Source organism: Ochotona princeps, chromosome 13 (genome assembly GCF_030435755.1).
Source record: "Ochotona princeps isolate mOchPri1 chromosome 13, mOchPri1.hap1, whole genome shotgun sequence".
Lineage (NCBI taxonomy): Eukaryota > Metazoa > Chordata > Mammalia > Lagomorpha > Ochotonidae > Ochotona > Ochotona princeps.
In genome coordinates, this window is record NC_080844.1 from 56,196,945 (window position 1) to 56,219,935 (window position 22,991).

The window sequence follows — 22,991 nt, forward strand, 5'->3', positions numbered from 1 at the left end:
CCTCTTTCTTTCTTTCTCTCCTTGTTTCTGCATCTCTGCCTTTTAATTTTATATATATATATATATCTGCAATAATAAAAACCAAATCCTTGGAGTCAGGTATCCAAGTAACTTGCAATGATTGGGCCATGGCAGGTCACTTACGTGACTCAGTTGCTGAGCGTTGATTTTGGCTTGAACAATCTGCGGAGTATTGGCCACAGAGCTGTACTTCAACTTGTCAATGCTTTGCCTGTAGTTAACCTACGCAAAAACAGGCATAAGAAAATATCACTAGCTCGTTCCCCAAAGATTTTCTTAGCTCCCTTCCCCTGCGCCCATTAGACTGATGATTCTCAAATTAATTCAAAAAGAACCCAAAATTATAATTGAATACCAACAGGTATGCCAAGCCTACAGACAGAAAAACTGCACATTCAGGAATGAGTGATTTAAGCAATCAACTAATAAAAGAGGTCAACCAACTGCCCACTAAGCATGAGAAAAGATGCTCAATCACATGATTACCAGAGAAATGTCCAGCAGAATCATAGCAAGATACCTTTCCACACCTGCTATAGAGCAGAAAGTTATAATTTCTGACAATACTAAGAGTTGACCATGGTAAGGAGCTATGTAAACTCTCACAAGGCTTCTAGCAGATTAGAGAGCCACAACAATTTTCAAAACCAGAATGGTAGAGCCCTGGGGCCTGGCGTGATAGCTTATGTCCTCGCCTTGCATGTGTTGGGATCCCATATGCACACCAGTTCTAATCCTGGCAGCCCCACTTCCCATCCAGCTCCCTGCTTGAGGACTGGGAAAGCAGTTGAGGATGGCCCTAGGCCTTGGGACCCTGCACCCATGTGGGAGACCCAGAAGAAACTCCTGGCTCCTGATTTCAGATCAGCTCAGTTCTGGCCACCGCAGCCACTTGGGGAGTGAATCAACAGACAGAAAAACTTCCTCTCTGTCTCTCCTCCTCTCTGTATATGATTTTCCAATAAAAATAAACAAATCTTATTTAAAAAAATGATAGTTTTAGCACATACACAGCATGTCCCAAGAGTTCTATCTTGAGGCTCATTCCCAATGAAAATATGTGAACAAGATCATTTTACAGTAACTCAAGTTATATATTTACACTTCATATATTTTTATGTGCAATTCACCAAAAAATGATGTTTGAAAATAAGAAAAATTCCAAGACCATCCTTGCTTCTTAATGGAGATGGCAATGGAGCATTAGTGGCCCCTTGAGGGAACATTCCTAACAAGTCTGCACCCTGTACCCCAGCCCTGTCCTAGCCCTCACTTCACCTTGCCAGCGTCCCGAAGGAAACAGTCCTCTACTCAACACTTGAATGGAGACTGTAACTTCAGAGAGGGAGGGGTTAGGCACCACATTTCAGCCTGACGGTTGACAGTTTCACCATTTCAAGGTATCTAGGGAGAGTGGATTTTCTCTTCGCCCTTCGGAAGGTTGCCCATGAGAACATGTTCATCCAAATTCATCTTGTTTTCCTCCAAATACGAGTAAGTGACCAAGACTCATTGCAGAGGGTGTGGGAACATGTGCAAAGAGCTAAAGGACTATATTTGAGGCTTGAGGGTAGATAATAAAGTATCAGGAGATGAGCAGGGCTGAATGAGAGCCCCAGGAACCTATCCCAACAGAACTACAGTGAAAGAACGAGGGTGAGACTGTAACTGACAAATGACCTGTTTTGTCACTTAACCAAGGTTAGCCTGAAAGGCAGAAGTAGCAGCATACTGATCCCTAATCCTGTTCTTTCCTGCCGCCATGGCTGCCTGTTCCCTTTCATTCATCACCCATTGTTTGTCCATCCATTCCACTGGCAAATAGTCCTGAGTGTCTGCTCTGTGCTTAGAAGCAAAAGGAACATTGCTGCCCAGTTATCTCAGATGTGGCCTCGCTCCCAGGACCCCTAAACTGACCCTTCCCTCTGGACAAATGCCAGGTGAGGTCGACTAGCCAGCTGTGTTCCAGTGTGGCTTACAGCAGCCATAGCACCATCCAGACCCCCTACTCACAGATTTCACTTCTGTTTAATGCTAGAAGCCCACAACCCCACTCAAGATCCCACACAATGTGGCAACTCCTTTAGGCCTGGGTGGAACTCCACACCTTTTGCTGTATCTCCACTACCTACTGCCTCCTCTGCCTGGACTTCCATCCATGGCTTCTCCCCATGTTCCTCTGGGTGGCTCTGCCTGTCACAGGAGCTCACGTCTCAGTTACCACTGCGCTTTCTGACCACTTCCTGACTCTTCACTAGGCCTGGCATATTTGCCCTTCCATCTGCCTGCTCCTACTTCCAATCACTGCCTCCCCACCATGACAGCCCATCTTAAGGCATCTTTACAGTCTAAAAGTCACAGATGCCCATGGGAGCCAGACCACTAGCTGGGGACGACGTGCAGGGCTTGGCCTCATAGCTGGGGAAGTAGTAAGAGGGGATGGGGATTGTCACAAAGCTACTACTCAACTCAAGAAACACAGAGGGGCCAGGTCTCACAATGATGTCAAAGAAACCAGAAATAATAATAATAATATCTCTTTACTTTAAATGACATCAAGTAGTTTAAAGTTTTGAAAAATCAGCGACCCATGGGGCCAGTGCCACAGCTCAACAGACTATTCCTCCACCTGAGGTGCTGGCATCCCATCTGGGCACCAGTTTGTGTCCCAGCTGCTCCATTTCCAGTCCAGCTTCCTGCTTACAGCCTGGGAAAGTACTGATGGAGTCTTTTGAACCATGCACCCACATGGGAAATTCAAATGAAGTTCCTGGCTCCTGGCTTTGGCCTGGCTCAGTTGAGTGTTGCAGCCATCTGGGGATTGTACCAGTGGATGGAAGATCTCACACACTCTCTCCTTCTCTTTATAATTCTTTCAGACAAAAAATGAATAAATCCTTAAAAATATCAGTGACCCAAGTGAAATAGTGCTTAGGGCCACTTCGGCTTCATTGACTTCCAATCATATACTCCATGTTTTCCTTGGGTCTTGTTCCACTTTGCCTGTCCTGACACCAGCTAACAGCCCACCATGTGCCAGGTGCTATTCCAGTCACTCAGTTCACCCCCCAACCACCCTCTACCATACAAACTGAGGTTTGGAGCCCTGGAGTATGACACTCAAGTAAATTTCAGAGCTGAGATACGAACCCCAGATGTCTGCCTCTAAAGGCAGCTGTCAACCTAGACACTAGGGACCAGAGCTACTAAAGGTAGCATGCTTAGGCTAAGAGTTGACAATTTAGATATGAATAAGGGATACTTCACAGCTAGAGACAGCACCGTTTACACAAAAAATGACTTACACATTAACTTCTAGAACAGCACCTAGGAACTAGAGAGGGCTCCTGACATTGAACCACAGGGTGCTCTGTTGGATTTGGGGATAAAGGACAGGTACTGCTCGCAGGGTTTTAGTTAATGGTGAAAGAGAGAAGTTTATGCATGCCCTGAGTTTTGGCCAGGAGGTCTGTAGAGAAAACTAGGAAATATAAAGTCATTTCAATGTCAGCTATTAATGAGATTATAGTATAGTGGCTTCTTCACACATTAATTCAGAGGAGAAAATTATCATCTCATAATAGAGTCTATTAGAATTCAGAATTATGCATGATAAAATGTGACAAAACCTCTATTTTTAAATGGCATATTCCTTCCCAATAGTTCTGCATTAAGTATGTTGCAGAATACAATTACTTTTCTCTGCAGGACATAATTAACAAACTCCATTAGATTAATCACATCTTTGCAACATCACAAATGCTTGGCCTTCGATTCCATCTATATTCTGAAGGTTTCTTTGCTAAAGGTAGAGTCTCATTTTAATTCTGTTAGTGTTGGTATTGCCATTGAAAGGGAATATTCTCTAATTAAGGAGCCCAGCTTGTTTATTTAATTTCATAGCTATTTTACCATCTTTAAGGCTACCAACCAGAGAAAAAGCAAATGTTCTTGTAAATGAGTTTCCTAAACTTCCTTAACTGTAAGGTCCCTACGTTAGAGGTCAGAAACTCAAAAATTGATGCCAGAGGCAGGAAGGAACTGAAAGGAGGGTATTCAGTAAGGAGGAACAGCCACTCAGACCCAGTCAACTGCTGCCATGAAGGAGCGAGGGCCACGTGTCCCAGGGGTTCTAAGAAAAGATGGAAGTACTAGATGTTATGTGAGCTCTCAACTGTGGTACATTAGCTTAATTTAAAACAAAAAAAAAAAACAAGAAACACTTCAACATACTATAAATGTGGTTCTTGGGCTGCCAGTTTGGTACCTGTCTTTAAACTCCAATAATATTTCCAATCTTATCAAGCATTATTCCTGTATCAGCTTTTAAAAACCAGGTAGGCTGGCTATATTCAGAAGAGGCATGGTCTGATCCAAAGTCTTACATAGACAGAATAGCCAGTCATAGGAGTACAGCCTTGTAGGGCTCTATCCCATTTGAATGGTGCTATTGTAAAAACACACACTCAAATGTTAATGAGGTACTCTTGATCTGAAACTTTATCAAGCAATGTATGCAGTCAAAAAAAGAAAGGAAGTAGCTTTGGCTGTGTCCAAGTTTAACTTTGGGCTTCATTAAGGTGAAATGAAAGAGTTAAACCAACCAAAGTTCCTGGGAAAAGAAGCAAAATATAGGCCCTCATAATACTCTGCTTCCCATCCCATGCACAAGTTCAACTTTGAAAAGCCCCTTTCATCCACCACACTATCATTCAACACCGATTGTGCTTCAGTGTCCTGCACACTACAATAGACACTACAGATGTCAACTGAACCCTACCACTTCTACTCTGAGCCACAAAGGAGAGAAGCCAGACTTATCTGCCACCAGCAGTGCCCACGTCAACGGCTAGGGTTGTGTGGATCCTGAAGGAGTTGAAGGAAAGGGGCACTGGGCATTCAATAAGTAAAGCTTGGATTGTTTGTTGATCTATTGGTTGATAGGACATAAACTTCATTGACAAAGAGCCTTGATACCAACTTACTTCTACACTAAGTAGTGTTTGATACAGTACATGACTTTCATCTTTTTCTCTACATCTTTGCTACATGTTTTCTACATTTCCTACAATAAGCTATAATAAAATCCTTAACAAAATCACTCCTATAATAATTAAAGAATACACATGCTTTCCCATGTAATCCTGAGGGAAAAATAAGCCAACATCCCCTCTTTCTTTACTTAATTTATTTCGCTTCCTTCAGTCCTTAGCATACTACCTTCCAAAGTTTTTTTTTTTTTTAAGATAACATCATCACAAAGGAAAATTATGTGTCCAGCATACACAGTCCACCAAATTTTGAGAAACTCTGGCTCAGGATATCATTAAGAGAAAAACAGAGCTGTCCCTATCTCACTTGATATTGAAAACCAGTTTCCAACCATACATAAAAGAATTTCCCTTTCTCAACCCCTGTAACTTCCTATAGGCTACTACATCCTGTTTCCTCTGTCTTGGAGCCTAACAATCGCTCTCTGGGAAGGAAGTCCAGGGAAGAACGTGGAAAGGGCTGGAAGAGGACTTACCTCCTTCAGGGGGACCAGTTTCATGGTTGTCTGGTAGGAAGGCGTCAGAGTGGCGGGGTAATTGTAGTCGACAATATCGTGTTTATAGTCAGCCTTGTAGGCGATCTGAAACACACAAGACAAAAAGGAAAAAATCAGTTTCTACTTTCTTTTGACCTTGTTTGAATGTCACAAGAAATATTTTCCAAAATAACCAGAAGCAAAGCAATTTGGTTTCATCATCTCCAAGAAAAATCATGCTCAGACGTCTGCCTTTATTTGAGTTCTCCTTAATTAACTCAAAATTAGTTAACTTCCATCTGTGGCACATTTATTGTATCTTTCTTATTAATTATGGAATTCCTTGTTGTTTTTATTTAAAAAAAAAAAAGAGGAACCGTTGCACATGGGTATCCAATGAACGAGTTACCGAGTAACCCCCCAAAAACAAAGAAAATGCAAGAGTCTGACATATTTAAATTGTTTTCTAAAGGTCTGAACATTCTTCTTATGTAAGAACATCTAATGTTTGTGTTTTCATAATGAAATCAGTTTCCTTAAAGTGTTCTTTATCTCCAAGATTCACAGCCTGCTGTTTGCAAACCTATAAACTAGATTGACAAAGCCAATGTGAGATGAATACATTACACGCTGTAGGGTACACAGAGGCCTGATCTATTCCACCATCCTATGACCTTGACCAGCAGGCATTCACAAACACAAAGACGGAATAAATGGATGAACAAACAAATTAGTCAGCTTTGGAAATCTGGGGAACTTCAAATGAGATTCATGCCCCTCCATTTATCTTTCTCTCTCAGATGTGGGAAGCTTCGTGCACACTAGATCAGTTAGAAAAAAATCTAAGTACTCCTCACACCACACCAAGCGAAGAAGATGAAGGAAAATTTTCAGGTCTCTAACCTAATTTAGTTGTATCCGTTTATTCTTACAAATTCCCATGTGTCAATCTTTACTCTTTAGAACACAGAGGTCTTTTAAGGGCAAAATGAGAAAGAACTGGCTGCATTCCTTATGGCCACCCCTTATATCCCAGGGCCCCTTGCACTCAAGCACTCACGTTGCTGGCTAGACTGCCAACTTTCACAGCATGCAGGGTGCGTCTGTCCATGCCCACCCCTTCATAGTGGCCTCTCATGTGGGTCTGGTAGTCTTCTTTGTATTTATTCTACATGGAAACAGAAAATTTTCAATAAGCCATTCTCTACCCAACTACTCGACGACAAACTCCTTGTTTTAATGCAGCATTCCAAAGCGTAAATGATTGAATAGAACCTAGATAAGTACTTGGTGCTTCACTAAATTAAAACAAGACAAGCTTATATTTTGGAAATATCTTCATCTTAAATTTCAAGCAAATATAAGAAGTTGGAGTAAGACAGGCAGACAGCATGCAAAAAGAAGAAAAATGCAGGTTCTGATGGGAATAGATCATACAAGACAGATCGGATTTTTGTTTGTCTCGACATTTTGAGCTTCACATTCACCAGATTTTTCCAATGTGAAAACTCACAGTGAATGCCCCAATAGAAAAGCACTGATGGTTCGGGCTCTGCATGTCTAACTCCATGGGTGCAATGCTACAAACCCCTGCATGCTACTGTCTCTGCTTCTGAGCACTGTGGTCCCCCAGATCTTCAGGTTCCACATCCAACCGTGGAGCAAATAGGTTAAAAAAAAAAAAAAGCAGCTACTGCACCTGTATCGAATGTGTACAGGCTGCTTTCTGGTCACTACTGCCTAAACAAGAGAGTATAACGAAAGCATCGCTTACACAGTGTGAACACTGTGTTAGGCATTACACGTAACCAAGAGATGATATTAAGTGTTCTTGGAGGCTGTGTTTAGAGTCTGTGAACACACCATTTTGTCTAAGAGATCGGGACATTTGCACATTTGGGGTCCTCAGGGGCTGGGATTACTAGAGCCAATCCCCTCACACACCAAGCAATGATTGTGCATGAAGAATAAAACCTGAGCTTTGCTAATTTATGTGATGGGGAAAATGGTCCCTAGGACACTGCATAAAGTGATGTTTATGTCCCACCACCAATTCAACAGAGACTAGACTGAAACAATGACAAGAAGTTGTAAACAAGTTCCATTCCTATGTATCAGTTAATTTTCATAAGCACTCCGTGATGGAGAAAGAATTGATAACATCCCCATTTTACAGATGGGCAAAATGGCTTCAAAAGTTCCACAACTTGCCTAAAGTTGACCACTACAAAGTTCCTTGCAATTGTAAGTTCTATTGTTATGTGCAGCTAGCTAAACAGACGTAAAATCACAGAATTTAGTGTAGGTCCTTGATATTTTCAGAAATGAATCTTCAGACTCCTCTGAGAATTTTCAGATTTGAAAATGTCACTCTGGTACATATCTGCCCACCTGTAAGACAGGGACATCACACCTGGCTCCCCAGGCGACCCAAGGCTCGAGCCACATGAAGAGCTAACTTCACACGCTCAGCCAGGCTCTCTCAGCAGCACTTCTCAACAGGAGCAGACTCAGTGCTACACACTAGGGATGCAGGAGTACAAAGACAACAGGGCTCACCCAGAGCTCATAAAGTCAAGGGCAAAGAGGAAGGAGTGGGTGGGGTCTGTGACAGAGTTTGAACACTGCAGAGACCAATCTTGACAGGCCATCTTCACCAGCACTCCCAGTATCTGTGCCCTGAAGACCATGCATCTTTCGGACACGCGGACACACTCAGTCTCCTATAGAGACTTAAAACCGAAGCTCACAGAAGTGTCCAAACCGATGCTCTGGCACTGCCAACTCACATCACTGGTGAATTTTGAGATCCTGCTCACGTTCCTGAATTGAGGTGTTTCACAATAGTTCACACTGTGACCTTTACTACTTTCCAGATCCTTCTTATACTCCACCTTGGAAACACAATAGAACCAAACTTGAAGTCACTCTTTCTTAGGAAACTTTCAACCCAAGATTTTGAAATACCAGCATATGATACTGTATGGTAACAGTCTGTGTTTTCTTTTATAAAAACAAATCATAAGTAAAACATTCATTTCATTCTGAAAACCATAGATGTATAATGCCTCTTAAAAACAAATGCTACAATATTTGAAATAGCTTTTAAAAAGGGAAAAACGTGTGTTAGGAATCAGTTGTTACTCTTGAGGTAAATATTTTGAGGGGTCCTAGAAGTGTCTAGACTTCTGCTCTACAAACTGGGTGCTAGTCCCATGAATGTGTCCCTAGCTGGAAACCCTTTCCACTGTGTGCTCAGGGTGAAGCACGGCTCTGAATGTACACTCCACCGGAACCTAACCTAAGAAGACACTTTACAAAGGATTATAATAACTGAGACCACTTGGATGCAGAACGGCTACCGATTTAAAAGGGCAGACTATTTGGTTTCCTCCTGGATGCCTCGGTGGAAGAGGTAAGGCTATTAAATAGATTCTACGTTATGCCAGGTCATTGCAAAAGGCAGGTAAGGCTGATTATCATTCATAGAAGCAGTGTTGGTGTGTCTTACTGGATAAATACAGCGAAGGAAATGAAACTAAAGGTTTCCTTTTAGCTTCTTACTGAAGAAAATGCAACTTGTTTTCATCTTACAAAACTGTATGATGAAAACATGCCTTTCAAAGTACATGTGTGAGGTGCACTATGGTGCTTAACATATAGCATAGAAGGGAAAAACATATAAAACTGCTTTGCAATTTGATTCAAATTCTGTAAGTATGTTTTTATATTCCTATGTTCAGTTCTAGCACAGTCATACAGGAAAAGGGCCAACATGCTGATAGTGTTACACCTGGGTGGCCAAACAGCACCTCCAATGTCTGGCTCCAGTTCTGACCCTGACAGTCTCTGACCTAGAAACAACACACTAGACTTTTCTAAGTCTATGACAAAAGGGGCGGCCTAAGATCAAAAGTTTCCTAACAAAATGATGCAGGTGTTCCAGTAAAACATTCATTTATAAATATAAGCTGGGGACAAGATTTTGAACTCGGGATGTAATTTGCTGACATCTGACCTAGAGTGTCAGAATCATCTGGAACACACGGTTAAAAAATGTGAATCCCAAGGCTACAGAACTCTTCTAGTGCTTCCTCTACTGCTTCCTGCTGGGCCTGGGAACACGTCAGTTCCTGCTTCCTGAGCAGTCTAGAGTCAGAAGACCTGGAGTTGACCAACTGGTTTGGGCAAGAGGCTGGCCATTGGAAGTCAGTGCAGACACAGGATTGAGGATATCTGCAGGGGTTTCTGAGTGGCAGGTAAGCTGTTAATGAGAGTTCTTTCAGAACTCTTGTCATTCCCAACTGGACCTGCACCCACAGAGTCCAAGTAAGTAATGCTAATGAGAGAAGCCTCTGTGAGGAAACCAGAAAAGGATACAAAGGGATTTTTTTCCCTTGCCAGACAGTCCTCACTAGTGAAAAAGAAAACAAACAAAACCAAACACCCAATCCCAGGAACATCAAACAAAACACTGCCCCTCTGGCCACTAAGGAAGTGGGGCTAACACAGACACGTGGCTTCTAGCAACGTGGATTGCAACGAAGAGGAGAGGGTGTCTGGATTTGAAACACTCTGATCTTGAACTTCTCTGACATTTTAGGGATCTTCAGTTTGTGCAAAACGCACCTCATCTCTTCATTCCATTTCCCAACAACCTTCTGAAATGCCCTTGTGCTGTTCTAACAGTTGGATCATCCAGTGTTCTTCCTGGCAACTAGCAATCCATTGCCTGACACATTCAACAGCCCTGTGGCAACTGAGGAAGACAGTCTGAACCCAACAAAGCTGTCACGTGTTTCATTCAAGGCTTTTTGCTCGTTACATGTGACTGCACATTCATTCTTTGGACGCTAACAACCCATGGGCAGTTGATGAGGTATGACACCCTTTACCATAGGGTGCCCTGTTCGCTGCCTGCCCTGAAGTGAAGGTTAGGATACACCCGTGTGATTCCTACTGCCATACACACCTCGCTCACCAACTTGTTCACACTTTGAGCCCGTCTGAGAGCCAGGTTGTCCTGTGCTGGCAGAGAGTGGTAGTGCGCTGCTCCTTTCATCTTCTGGAAGTCCTGCCTGTATTTTATCTGGAAGAAAGACAGAAGATCTAACCAGTGTTGTTTCCACACTCTGCAAGAGAAACCATCCAGAAGTACCCCAGATTTAATATCTGCATTGGGTTTATAGATATTTCTGAATAAGTCTATATCAATAACTTGGACCTCTTTGTACTGGGAACTTCCTGACCCTTTTCACACTTGATCATTTTTCACTGGGGGAAAAAAACTGATTTTGAAATGATCAGAGCAAACAGCGTTAAGTCCGAGCCCATCCTGTTCAGAGCTCTGTGTCTCTTCTCATCCCATTAGTAATGAGTAACTGAGTCATGTCTGACTTCTGGGCTCAGGGCAAGGGTGGTACCATTCCGGTAACTAATAACTGAACAGTAGTGGAATACAGAGGAAGGACCAAGCAGGTGAAAGGAACGCTAGGTTCTGATTAGAGCACCAAGTTCAAGTTGTTAAACTCTGCAGTGAGCATGTCACATTACAGGCTAATTACACACTATCAAGGACTGCTGGCTGGCTAACATTTGGCAAATAAAAACCACTTTATCCCAGGTTCCACCCTCAAGCACACATTTTAATTAGCTGTTTCCCTAAAACCCTCAATTTCTAAGTGCATTCTTTGGTGAGCACTCTTCCAAACCTCAGCTTATTGGGTTGGGCAAGCCTTGATATTGGTCTCAAACAACCTTTAAATATGAATCAGAGCTGTGCGTTTGTGTCAGAATTTTTTGGAAGCACTTATGGGACCGAAGAATCAGACATCACAAGTCGGGGCAGGAAGTGAGGGCCGAGTGATCGCTCTATGTTGATTCAGTTCTAATAAATCTTTACATAGGGCTCAGTAGGCACAGCTTTACAAGTCTCTTCCCCACCCCTACCCCCAGCCTCTATGCCTCTGTAGGTTGCCACCACAAAATACTTACATCACTAACGAGTTCATTGGCCTTCTTGGCGTTCTGATAAGCCGGGGTGATCATGGCTGGGAAGCTGCCTTTCCCCCTGTGTCCCTCATAGTCCTCCAGGGAACCCTGCTGAGTCAATCCAAACCTTCCATCAGTAACACTCCCCACCTTTTCCCATCCACATTGGCCATTCCAGTGGTGTCCATGTGCTGGTGAAGACAGACTTGGAGCCCAGCCCACTTACTGGTACCCAGCACACAATCAGCAGTAAGTAAGGGTCCACGTCTCTATTCCACTGGGGTGATGACCAGTCTCCCCGGCCCATGCATTTATGGAATATTCGTTTCTTAACTGACCCCAGGGAAGTCCTCACTTGAGCCCCAAGGGAAACCTATGCAGAAAGGAGGCCGTGGCACCCTCCTCAGTACTGTCCTGCCCAGTAATGAAACCATTAACCAGAGAAGGGGGAACTACAATATTGTTTGCAATTTTGTGAGAAAACCTTTCAATTGTCATAAGATTATGTGAAATAGCACCAATGGTGGATTTCAGACTAAGAATTGTATAATCTTAGGTGTTTTTTTTTTTCTTTTAGTTCCCCTCATCATTTACCCACCCTCACAAAGGGAAACTTCGTTTATGAAACTCATCATGTGACCAAGTACCCCTTCCCGGGCTGTTGGGTATACTATATGTCTCCCATCCCAAAACCTGCACCAGGCAGGATTAGCCACTTCCGCCTCTGTTCTCACTGTTGTCACATGGCACACACATCTGGAAGAGCCCTTAAAATGCCCCTTGGGTTCCTGCCTCTGTCTCTCCATGGCCTCAGCAAAGGTAGGGCCTGTCTTCCCCAGTGCCAGGCCGGGATTCCGGCACACACATCTTTCTATGTAAAACAGCTAGGCCCAATGAGAACATCTGGCTCCCACTCTGTCAAGAATGCAAACTCTTTAGCCTGGGTGCTCCTTTGTACCTGACTGCCAGAATGATTTGGGTCAGGTGCAGTGAGTTCAAAAAGATACATTTTTTTTTTAAAAGCTCTCAAATTCTTGTGTAATTTGCTCTACGGATTCGCTCATTTTATAATTTTCTGTGGTTTTATTTCAACACACACGTGTGTTTACACATCACGCATGGTAAGCTTTTTTCATAAGATATTTAATCCTATAGGACTGCTTGCTTGGATACAGATCAGAAGTTGCTTACATGGCATGGTCACTGCAATGAGCATTCATTCGTTACCAAGAGGTACAGACGTCTTGGCATCTAAGGCACTACAGATATTTATAGTTTATCTGTCTGCCTGATTCTCTCTCTTCCTCCCTTATGGATCTTAGGCAGGCCACACTAATGACTCAGGGAAATGTCACACTAGACCATGGCCCCTCACCAGCTGCTGCCAGTAAAACCAAACAATACCCACTTTGAATATTGTATTTGTTCCTGTCAGGTCTGAAAATTCACTCAAGATGTTCTAATCATCAAGAATCAAATATAATACAACAGTACATGAGCCTACGCTTCATCTACGTCAATAGACATGCCTAGGTACATAGGTGAAGTTATGTGTGTTATAACTAATGATGGCTTACACTGCCCAAACACAAAAGAGAACATGTCTGTATAAGTTCTTTACTTAAAGGGGGAGGGCTTAGAATCTCTTTTCTCAATGAACAAAATTGAGTCCTGAACCATTGTTCCATTTCTACTTTCTGGCTTGGAAAAATCCATCTTTTACCAATAGGGCAAAGAAAAGCCAGAATCTAGCTGTATCCTTAAGCTGTGTCCCAGGCCACAGACTAGGGCCATGGAAAAGGTTAGGTTTCCAGGAAGTTATTTCATCACGTACCTGACCATACTGGTCTCCATGTTCTTTTGCACTCTCAGCTCCAGTAGCTGCTCCGGCCACACCCCTCACTTCTCTCTGATACTGTTGTTGGTACCTCACCTGTTTGCAGGGAAAGGCCAAAGCTGGAGAATTTAACCCTCCACACACGGATGCCAAAAAAGTAAAACTGAATGTCTTATAAAATGCTGATTTTCTGCTTGAGTGTGTCTTGGGCATTAAAGTGTCAGATCATTGTCATGGAAAACCCATGAAGGAAAGCTACTTCCTGACTCCAAAGCACACACAAAAGGAGACCAGAAGCTGGATTCTCCAGGTGAGGTTAACTTCCTGCTTCCTCCCTGGCATAACACTGGTATGGACACTTACAACACTGGCCAGCTCATTGGCTCTTTTGGCTATCTGGTAGGCTGGGGTGATCATTGCAGGAAAGCTGCCTTTCCCGCTTGGCTGCTCGTAGTCCTCTCTGTACCTCACCTGCAGAATGAAGAAGAAAAAGCAAGATCATGTGCCACAATCCCGCCACGATCAGATCCTCTTAATGAGACCCTGACAGCCTACCCATCCCTTGTCACAGTTCTTACTTCATAGAAGGGCAAATATTCCAAGAGCCATGCAAGTCGTATTATCCTTTCTATTCCCAGCATCTGGCACAGGGAGACAATTCTGGAATTCAGCATACACTTGTGCTATACCCAGTATAGCCCAGCTGTGGCTCTAGACCAGGACCTAAGCCTCTGTCTTGCTCTTGAGTCTTATCATTGAAGTCTGGCAGAAAAAAAGAGGCATCTCAACCCTGGACATAGGTCAAGTCAAGTAAAAACTGCTCACTAAGCTGATGTTAGATTGGTACTTCCACCTTCCATTCAGAACAACATGAGGCTCTTGTTCTTACTGTGCTAAGGAACACTGGGGCTTTGAAAAGCCAAGGAGTAGAAACTGCTCAAAAATCAGGCTCTCTGATTTGCCGTGGCAAAAGAAATTGTTAATGGGCTGCATCTGGTTGGATACTAATCTGATCTTTTTTTTCACAAGGTCTACACCAGCTGACGTACAAGCCTCAGAAATAATTCTTACAAAGTTGGCACCCATACAGGACCAGGATGCCTCCTGCATACTTCCTTTTTGCTTCTCCAGGAAAAAAAGGGGGGGGAGGGGAGGAGAGTTCTTAAGGCCACTCTGACTCATTCGTACATCACTCTGGAGCTGTCCTCCTGCCTTGGCCCGTAGCAGCTCTGGGGTATCCGCCACCGTGCTGAACCTTGAGATGCGCTCATCGTGGCCTCTCTTATATTCCACCTGTTAATGAAATAGCACACGATCAAGGTCACAGGTGCTTCACAGCAGCTTGGAGGACCTCTCCTTGCGGCTCTCCTGAAGCCACACTATCAGGACTTTCATCACAAACCTGGGCAAGTCTAACATAACAGCAAAAGCACCTGTGCTCATGTGCCCAGTCTTAGAGAACACAGGCACCACTAAGCATTAACAAAGAGTAATTCACTTAATTTGGAGGCAGCTGTATTTTTCAGAGCTAAGGTTTTCCTCATTTTACGAATGAAATGTCTTTCTCAACCTCTTTGTTATTATTTGCCCATGGCACACATGTAGTAGAAAATAGAGGCAGGAGTCCAAATTCCAGCCTGGTGGCTCTGAAATTCGATCTCTCAACTAAAACAAACAAACAAACAAAAAACCACTATACCATTTCTCAAGTGAATCTACTATCCAGCCAATAAAAACTGGTGTCTCGGGCCCAACACGGTGGCCGAGTGGCTAAAGTCCTTGCCTTGAACACGCCAGGATTCTGTATGGGTGCTGGTTCTAATCCCAGCAGCCCCGTTTCCCATCCAACTCCCTGCCTGTGGCCTGGGAAAGTGGTAGAGGATGACCCAAAGCCTTGGGACCCTGCATCTGCATGGGAGACCTGGAGGAGGTTCCAGGCTCCTGGCTTTGGATTGGCTCAGCTCTGGCCGTTGTGGCCAGTTGGGTAGTAAATCATTGGATGGAAAATCTTCCTGTCTCTCCTCCTCTCTGCATATCTGACTTTGCAACAAAAACAAATAAATCTTTATAAAAAAACAAAAACAGGTGTCTTGAATGGTAAAACAACCCTAAAATATAATCTGGTCCAATCTTTGGGTGAGGTACACGATCTTCTCTCCATTTTAGAGATGTGATCCAATCAAGGTAAAGGAAATAAATGGTGGAAAATAAACAAAAGCCGTTTAATCCCTAATGCAACAATATCAATATCTACTCCCCCAAGGAATTCGCCCATGTTTCTGAATCATAGGGGTTCATTAATCACAAAATGAGCAAAATCCACTGCAAACAGCATCCAGACACTCACTTGGCTTGCCAACTGGTTGGCTTTCTTGGCCCTTTGATAAGCAGGTGTGATCATGGCTGGAAAGCTGCCCTTGCCTCTTTGTTGCTCATAGTCTTCCACATATTCCTGTTGGCCAAAACCAGTGACCACATGAGAACCAATGGGATATTGGGTGAGAATGCAAGAAACCTGATGGAACTGGAGTTATAAGGTTCCTGGGAAATATTTTAGTCACTTGTAAGAAATGTGAAAATGGTATGAACTGGCAATTTGAATAACACTGTCAACATTGAAGAGCTCAGATTCCCCAGGCCAAAAGGTTTCCCCTTCAATGCTTGTGTCAGGTGGCAGGAACCTACATAACCACTCTTGACCCAACAGCACATGTGAAAACTCGGCAATGAACACAGGAAACATGGGTGTAACTCACTCACTAGAGATATTTCTACAGCTCTGGTGGTGACATGTCTGTTCTTTTTTGCTCCTCACATTTCAGTGGCTCTGATGATTTGTTTCTGGATGAACTGTAGCTTCTGTTTTTTTTTTTTTTTTTCTAAAGGAGAAGTCCCAAAGACTACCAAACGTTCCCAAAGGCAATTCTCTAAAGTGGAGGTGTGCGGTGAGGACCAGCGGGCATGATGTGCCTACGGTGAAGTGTCTGTAATCCATGCTGGAATTGCCTTCATTATCACAATAGTCCAAATGTGTTCCCCAAATTTTATGTGGTAGAAATGTGATCTCAAAAGCGTTTGGCTCAAGGTATCTGAGGGTGTAGGACCTTTAGGAGGTGACTGGGTTTTGAGGGTTCTGCCTCAGATTTGTGGGTTATGTGTTAGAAGGCCAAGCTCTCTCTGACATGCTTGCTGTGTTTGGTTACATTGTGATGAAGCAAAAAGCTCCTCAGCAGAGGCCAAGAAGATGCTAGCACCAGGCTCTCAGGTTTCTCCCCTTGCAGAACCATGAGCTGGATTCGCCTCTATTCATTATTAGTGACTTGGTCTTGGGGTTTTGCTGCAGCAACAGCTGCAGGAAGAGACAAATGCCTACACAGTGTCTTGTTTAGGTCTGGAGGCCCATGCTTATTAGGGCTGGTTCTTTCTGGAGAAACTGAATGAGAATCTCTTTCTGTGCCTGTTCCAGCTCCCACAGCACCCCACACTCCTTGGTTCCTGTCTTTTCATGGCTTTGACCTCTACTCCTGTCATCTCATCACCTCAGGTCTCCCCCACTAGGACCCTATAAACATGTTAGGTCCACCCTGGTCCTCCAGGATCTACCCTCCACAGCCTCATTGACCATGGAACATGACAGACACACAGGTTCTATGGGTCAGAACACAGGAATCTTTGGGGAGGAGTGGCACAATTCTGTCTGTCACACCCTTAAAAATAAAGGAACATTTCAATCAACTGCTAAAGCAATTTCCAGGACACTTACCTCCCCTAGAGACTTCTGAGCCTCAACCATTCGCACGATTTCAGGGTCTGGCAGAGCTCCTGGGCACCAGGCATCCTCCTCCCCATATCTAGCCCAATAGGCTGGCTGGAAAGCAGGAACACAGACACATACAAACATATGCACATCTGGTTGGCAAGACACCCCTTATCCCCACACACCCAGACATGCTTCCACACACTGTCAAAATAAGATGGCTTCAATACATAATAAACTCCTTTGAAAAATCAATAAGCTCCTTTGGGTATATGGTAAGTCTTACCTAGCTAGAATGTGTGCATTCTTAGGCTATAACATGGCCTACGAGCCTCAACCACTGAACATTCTGAAGTTCACCTAGAGTCATAGAAAATCTCAAATGCAACTTCACCTATTTTTGTTTATTGGACCAAGACTGGACAGGGGAGCCACTGTGGAAGCCACTCAGAGATTCAGCACCATTTCTCAGACAAGCTTCAAAAACTCAGCACCTACGTGTGCCTGACAGCTGACAACCGCAAAAGCAAAACTGAAAGAACGATAGAGTTCCTCTTCTAAGATACTTACAGCCTGTCTTGGGAGACAGAACTAACATGGGGAACAAATAGAAATCAGAAAACACTTAAGGGTTCAATGTTCCATGCAGAAAACAAATACAACAGGAGGTTTTCAAAAACAGTCTATGTGAGCTAGGTCTACTTTTGAGCAGGAAGGTAGGCTTAGAGCTGGGCATCCAGTCATTCAGAGGCAAAAGGAGAAAGAATGGCATCCACCCAAAAAGGACAGCTCCATGAAGCAGGGAGTTCCATGTTTGGTTCACTGGTGTCGAACACGTAACACACCCAGTGTACACACAGCTGTTGACCTGGAAGCCTCATTTCTCATTATTTATTCTAAAGAAACATTCATTCCAAAAGAGCTGATGGACAAAGATGTTTGTTGCTGTCCTGGCCATCAGTAGGACTGCATGGTGCACTCATTCTTTCTGATGCACCCACAGGGCATCCACCCATCACAGTTTAAGGACGCTTACACAAGAACAGCTCCAAGATTCTACTGAGCGAGAGGCTCAGACTGCAAAGCAATGCATGCTGTTTCATGAAGAAATAAAGGTATGGATGCTTCAGGAGAAATACACATACACAGCTTCAATTAGAAGTAATGGCTTCTTCTAAAATCTTTGTATACATCTACTCTTAATCTTCATAAAAACTCTGAATTCAGGGCTGTTTTCAGTTAACTTTATAGATGAGAAAACTTAACAGGTGTGATTAAATAACTCATTCAAAGTCTACAATAATTATGTTCGAACCCCATAACTAGAAACATAGAATTTGGACTAAGGAGAGATGACTGATAGATAGATTGATAGATGGATAATTTATAGAAAGATTGGCTTATAAATGAAAAGAGAATAGAACAGTCTGAAAGGATATGCACAGGTCTGATAATGGTTGGTGCTTCTACTGAGGGGACTAGGATAGGAGGAGGTATATAGCGGGTTAGTTTCATTACATTCTCTCTTGCAGAAAGAAAAATGCTACTACTCTGTGTAATTCACAGTAAATGGTGAAGAATTTTGAAGTGATGAAGTTGTCAACAGACAGTCATGGTCGGAAGAGTAAGTCTGTGCCATCCAGGAGTCCATGTGTGGGCACGATGAGCACACAGGTGTCAGAAAGGCAAACCTGGAAGAGAGGCTGCTGGGAGAGCACCTCACACAGGCCTGGATGGGAATGACACAGAGGGAGGATGGTGACGGGACCAGGAAGAGAGAGGAAAAGCCTGCCTTGGTTTCGAGCCTCCCTGTGTCTGAAGCCCGTGGTTGAGAGACAAAAGAGAATGAACTTAGCCTGGACCACAATTAAGATAACACAAGGACATGCTCATGGAGGTTTTCCATAGGCTGTTGGATTACAACTGGCTAAAAAAAAAAAAAAATACCTAACCAGTTTCCCTGAAGAATAATAACAACAATAATGCATTTACTTTGTATAGAATGTTGTTCTTATCTATTTTTCCAAACCCACTAATCACTCTTGTCTCACCTCATTCACAAGTGGTTGCCTGTGAGATGCACCTGCTCCACCATTGGATTTCATGTCCCAGTGAAAACCAGATTTAAACTGCTCATTACCTTCTGGGTCATCAATCTGCACAATGAAGATGTTGCCATAAAAGTTTCCACCAGGAAAGAGAATAAATAAATAAATAAATAAAGCACAGTTAAACTCTGCAGGTTTTCCTAAATGTCCATTGCAAAGCATCCTAGGTGCACCACGATGCATACTCTACTGTCAGACCCTCTATTGCCTCATTTGATCCATCAGCCCAGCCAGAGACACAAGCAGCACCTGGTGTAGAGCACAGAGATTAAAGAACTGAGTCCTGTTTACCTGAACTCATCACACATGTCTGCATGAGCTCACCAAGGTTGGAGCAATCCAGAAAACAGTGTGCATTCCCATAGTGGTTCTTAACTTCAATCGACCAGTGAGCTTGTTAAAGTGTTGGCTCTCCAATTTCTTGGAAATAAGCTCCTAGGCTTTATAAGTTTGTGATTAACATTTTTGTCTGTTGTATACCTTGAGTTAATTTTCATGTATGAATACAAGTTCATTTTAGCATACAAATATCAAGTCGTGCCAGTACAAATTACTTTAAGATCCTTGCTAAGTTGATTTGCAGTGGTTGACTTTGTCATAAAATTGACCACATATGTGCATCTCTGTCGGCAACGCCTGTGTTGCCATGTACCTCAAGTGGAGTGGAGGGACTAGGGTTACAAAAAAGACAACACGCAGTGGGTCATTCTTGTAAAGAGAATGCCATTTATTTGAGGTTAGCCTGCCTCTTTTATAGTCTGCCTAGTTCCTCCCAGTATTATCCCAATGCTCAAGCAACTCCTAAGCTCCCCTGAGGGCATCTTAAAAAAGGGGGAAGCAGGGAAGAGGGAGGGAACTTGTGGTCAAGCCAGGGGCTAAATGTATCAGGCCAAGATTGCCTATCCTGTTACCCCTAGAGAAATAAGCAAAGCTGTGGAGTTAACCCTTGGGAGACCAGGGCCTACACATCTCTATTTCTGAATGTTGTCTTCCAGTTCACTGGTTTGTCCATTCCTGTGTCAGTCCTACATTGAGTTATTTCCTTCTGCCTGAAATATGGTAACCAGAGTACTTCAATTTTGTCCTTCCAGATTTCTTTAGCTATTCTAGAACCTTTGTGTTTTAACACCAATTTTACAATCAACGTGTCAATTTCTACTTAAATCAGGATTTTTTATTCAAATTTCACTGAGTGCAAAGATCAGTTTGAGAACTGCCATTGCAACATCTTCAGGACCTAGGCCAAAGCACTGACTTCTTAAAGAGAATATATGAAAGGACTAACTTCCAGGGGGTAAAAACTTTGTTCAAACCAATAAATCATCATTTATTTGGTCTGAGATGAGATCCAGAAAGCTGTTACTTCTACAAGTTGAAATTTAAATCATTAATTTTACAGAATAAGAAAAGAAGCTCAGAGAAAAGTTAAACCTTGACAATGGCACTTTTGGTCACTGGTTTTCAGCTGTCAAACCCTACTACCCAACTGCACAAATATCTGGTCATTAGAAAACATCTTTAAAGCTTGTCATTCTCTGGGTACATACAGAAAGGGGCCAATGTCTACAGCCATACTACTCTGAACGTTCCCAATCTTGTCTGATCTCAGAAGCTAAGCAGGGTCAGGCCTGGTTAACACTTGGATGGGAGACAGGGACCCAAGTTAACCAGTAGATGAAAGATCTTCCTTTCTGTCTCTCCTTCTCTCTATAAATCTGACTTTCCAATAAAAAATAAACAAATATTTTTTAAAAATGAACATGCTGCAGAAGGTGCTCATGAAGAACAGGGCAGGTAGCATAAAGAACTTGGACAAGGGTCTGGCACTCAACTAAGAATTAAAATCAGCATTCAGAATGAAGTCCTGAAACAACGAGCCATTTTTAGAGTTTAGAGTTCTTTGTGAATTCTCAGAACTCCACGAAGCATGAGCAACCCCAGGAGCCTCTGTCTCCTTGTCTGTGAAATGGGACTGTAATAACATGCAGTGAATGACTGAGATACTTCTGCTGTAAATGCTATGCAAACATGCGGGATAAAGATGGTAAGAAGTTCACAACTGTGCAAGGCACTTAGTGAACTGTGACATCTGGACAGCAGGTGCAGAGAGCCCAGGGGTAAGGTTCCAGGCTCTGTCCATTTTATTGAGGACTGAGGACAGCAGGGGGGACAAAGTGGGGTAACACTAGGGAGGAAATCATGGGTGAAGACAGATGACTAAAGAGTCCTCCAGCTCTGGGTAATACTCTAAATTTAGAGAGCCAGTAATGCTTCATCCCACAGAGCAACTATTTGTGTGGGGCACGGCAAGGCGAGCTCAATGAATCATCATGTTAACAGGTATGAGTTCCATCAGTAGCTAGATGGGTAGTTTCTCAAGAGAACCTGGGCTCATCAGCATGGCTTCCTTGTCTACTCCCTCATCCCAGCTCTTCATGTTCCAAACCCAACTGAATTTCCAAATCAAAATATCCTTGACCTAGTTCTACCCCAAGAGGGAAGGGAAGTTCTCTGAAATAACTGTTGAATTCAGAGACTCGAGAGAGTAAATCTAGAGATTTTTTAATTTCTCTCACAAAATGGAACAGGAAAAAGATTAACAAAAAAAGGTCCTTGTAGCATATTCCACCTACAAAATCTTTGTTTTATGTATCTAGTATCTAACATATGCAGGGCCTATCATATAAACTATTGCTAAGTCATCCACCGCTTGTCAGACCCAAAGAATACACCAGGATCCAGAAACACAAATATCCAAACTAGATCATCCAGGACTATAACATTGCAGTGGACAAAGAGAACACTTGTTATTGAAATGCGCTGAGCAAGTGTATGTGGAGGAACTAAGCAAGTTCACATACAGACAGAGACACTTAAAAACCTGACAGGTGCCTTCGCTCAGAGATCTTCTTTAAAGGCTATTTTAAAATGGAAAATGAAGTAACTTACCCCACCCACGGCCTCTGGAAACTTCCTCGCATTTAGACTTAATGGAGTGTAGTAGACACTTGTGAAAGTGTTATTCTTGGGGTTATGGCTATCAAAAAATAGATTTAAATCAAAATTAGAAACACACTTTATCCAAGAGGAGTGAGGGACTACTCTTGAAGGTGCGGTCATTTTTATAAAAGCCATAAACACAAAATTTAACAATTAATTTCATTTTCAAAACAATGAGAATTCTAGAAAAAAAAAAGGCACAAACTAATACGTTAAATATAAAGACTGCAGGTGGTCACTTGAAAGGCATCTGAAGAAACAGAAAAGGGTTTTCAAATAACTTAAAAGACTTTGAAGTGTTACATGCATATTCATAGAAATGCATTGTTGTGGATAACATTTGATGATATTTACATAAGGTTTTAATGGACAGGTTTAATTTAAGAAGTTTGGTATATTTTGTGCGTGTGTGGGCATAGTGAAAAAAATCTCTCGGGTCCCTTCAATAAGTGGATGTAAGTGGGTCTGGGAAGATGCTTCTCAGAGTCAACCCAGAGGACTTGATCCAAACCTTTAGTTGGTGATTTGCTGAAAATCAAACATAACTCCAGAAGCAGTGTGGGGGCGGGGGGTTCGAGCACTTACGCATGGCAGTACGGCTTTTTCTGGTGACTCACAAAGTTATTAACAGAGAGCATCATCTTGCAGACCTCACAGTGAAAACACGCTTTGTGCCAAATCTAGAAATCACACAGAGAAGGAGTTATTACTTTCCACCCACCCCCTGATTCAGAATGCGCACATGTTTTA

The 22,991-nt window shown here is 42.9% G+C and overlaps 1 protein-coding gene across 8 annotated transcripts in view; it reads right to left on the bottom strand.

The window, feature by feature from the left end:
- The window catches only part of NRAP (nebulin related anchoring protein), a 72,995-nt gene that overhangs the window by 40,960 nt on the left and 9,044 nt on the right, over positions 1 to 22,991 (bottom strand). For 3 of the 8 annotated variants that reach the window (XM_058671622.1, XM_058671624.1, XM_058671625.1), the window contains 14 exons: positions 22,827 to 22,921; positions 22,191 to 22,278; positions 19,185 to 19,289; positions 17,140 to 17,244; positions 15,724 to 15,828; positions 14,565 to 14,669; positions 13,740 to 13,847; positions 13,374 to 13,472; positions 11,543 to 11,650; positions 10,521 to 10,637; positions 8,338 to 8,442; positions 6,609 to 6,716; positions 5,549 to 5,653; positions 145 to 243 (listed from right to left, as the gene is read on the bottom strand). In XM_058671622.1, coding sequence (XP_058527605.1) covers positions 145 to 243; positions 5,549 to 5,653; positions 6,609 to 6,716; positions 8,338 to 8,442; positions 10,521 to 10,637; positions 11,543 to 11,650; positions 13,374 to 13,472; positions 13,740 to 13,847; positions 14,565 to 14,669; positions 15,724 to 15,828; positions 17,140 to 17,244; positions 19,185 to 19,289; positions 22,191 to 22,278; positions 22,827 to 22,921 — 1,452 coding nt within the window. The remainder of the gene's footprint in view (positions 1 to 144; positions 244 to 5,548; positions 5,654 to 6,608; positions 6,717 to 8,337; positions 8,443 to 10,520; positions 10,638 to 11,542; positions 11,651 to 13,373; positions 13,473 to 13,739; positions 13,848 to 14,564; positions 14,670 to 15,723; positions 15,829 to 17,139; positions 17,245 to 19,184; positions 19,290 to 22,190; positions 22,279 to 22,826; positions 22,922 to 22,991) is intronic. The other 5 variants (XM_058671626.1, XM_004579810.4, XM_058671627.1 and 2 more) reach the window with 3 other exon arrangements.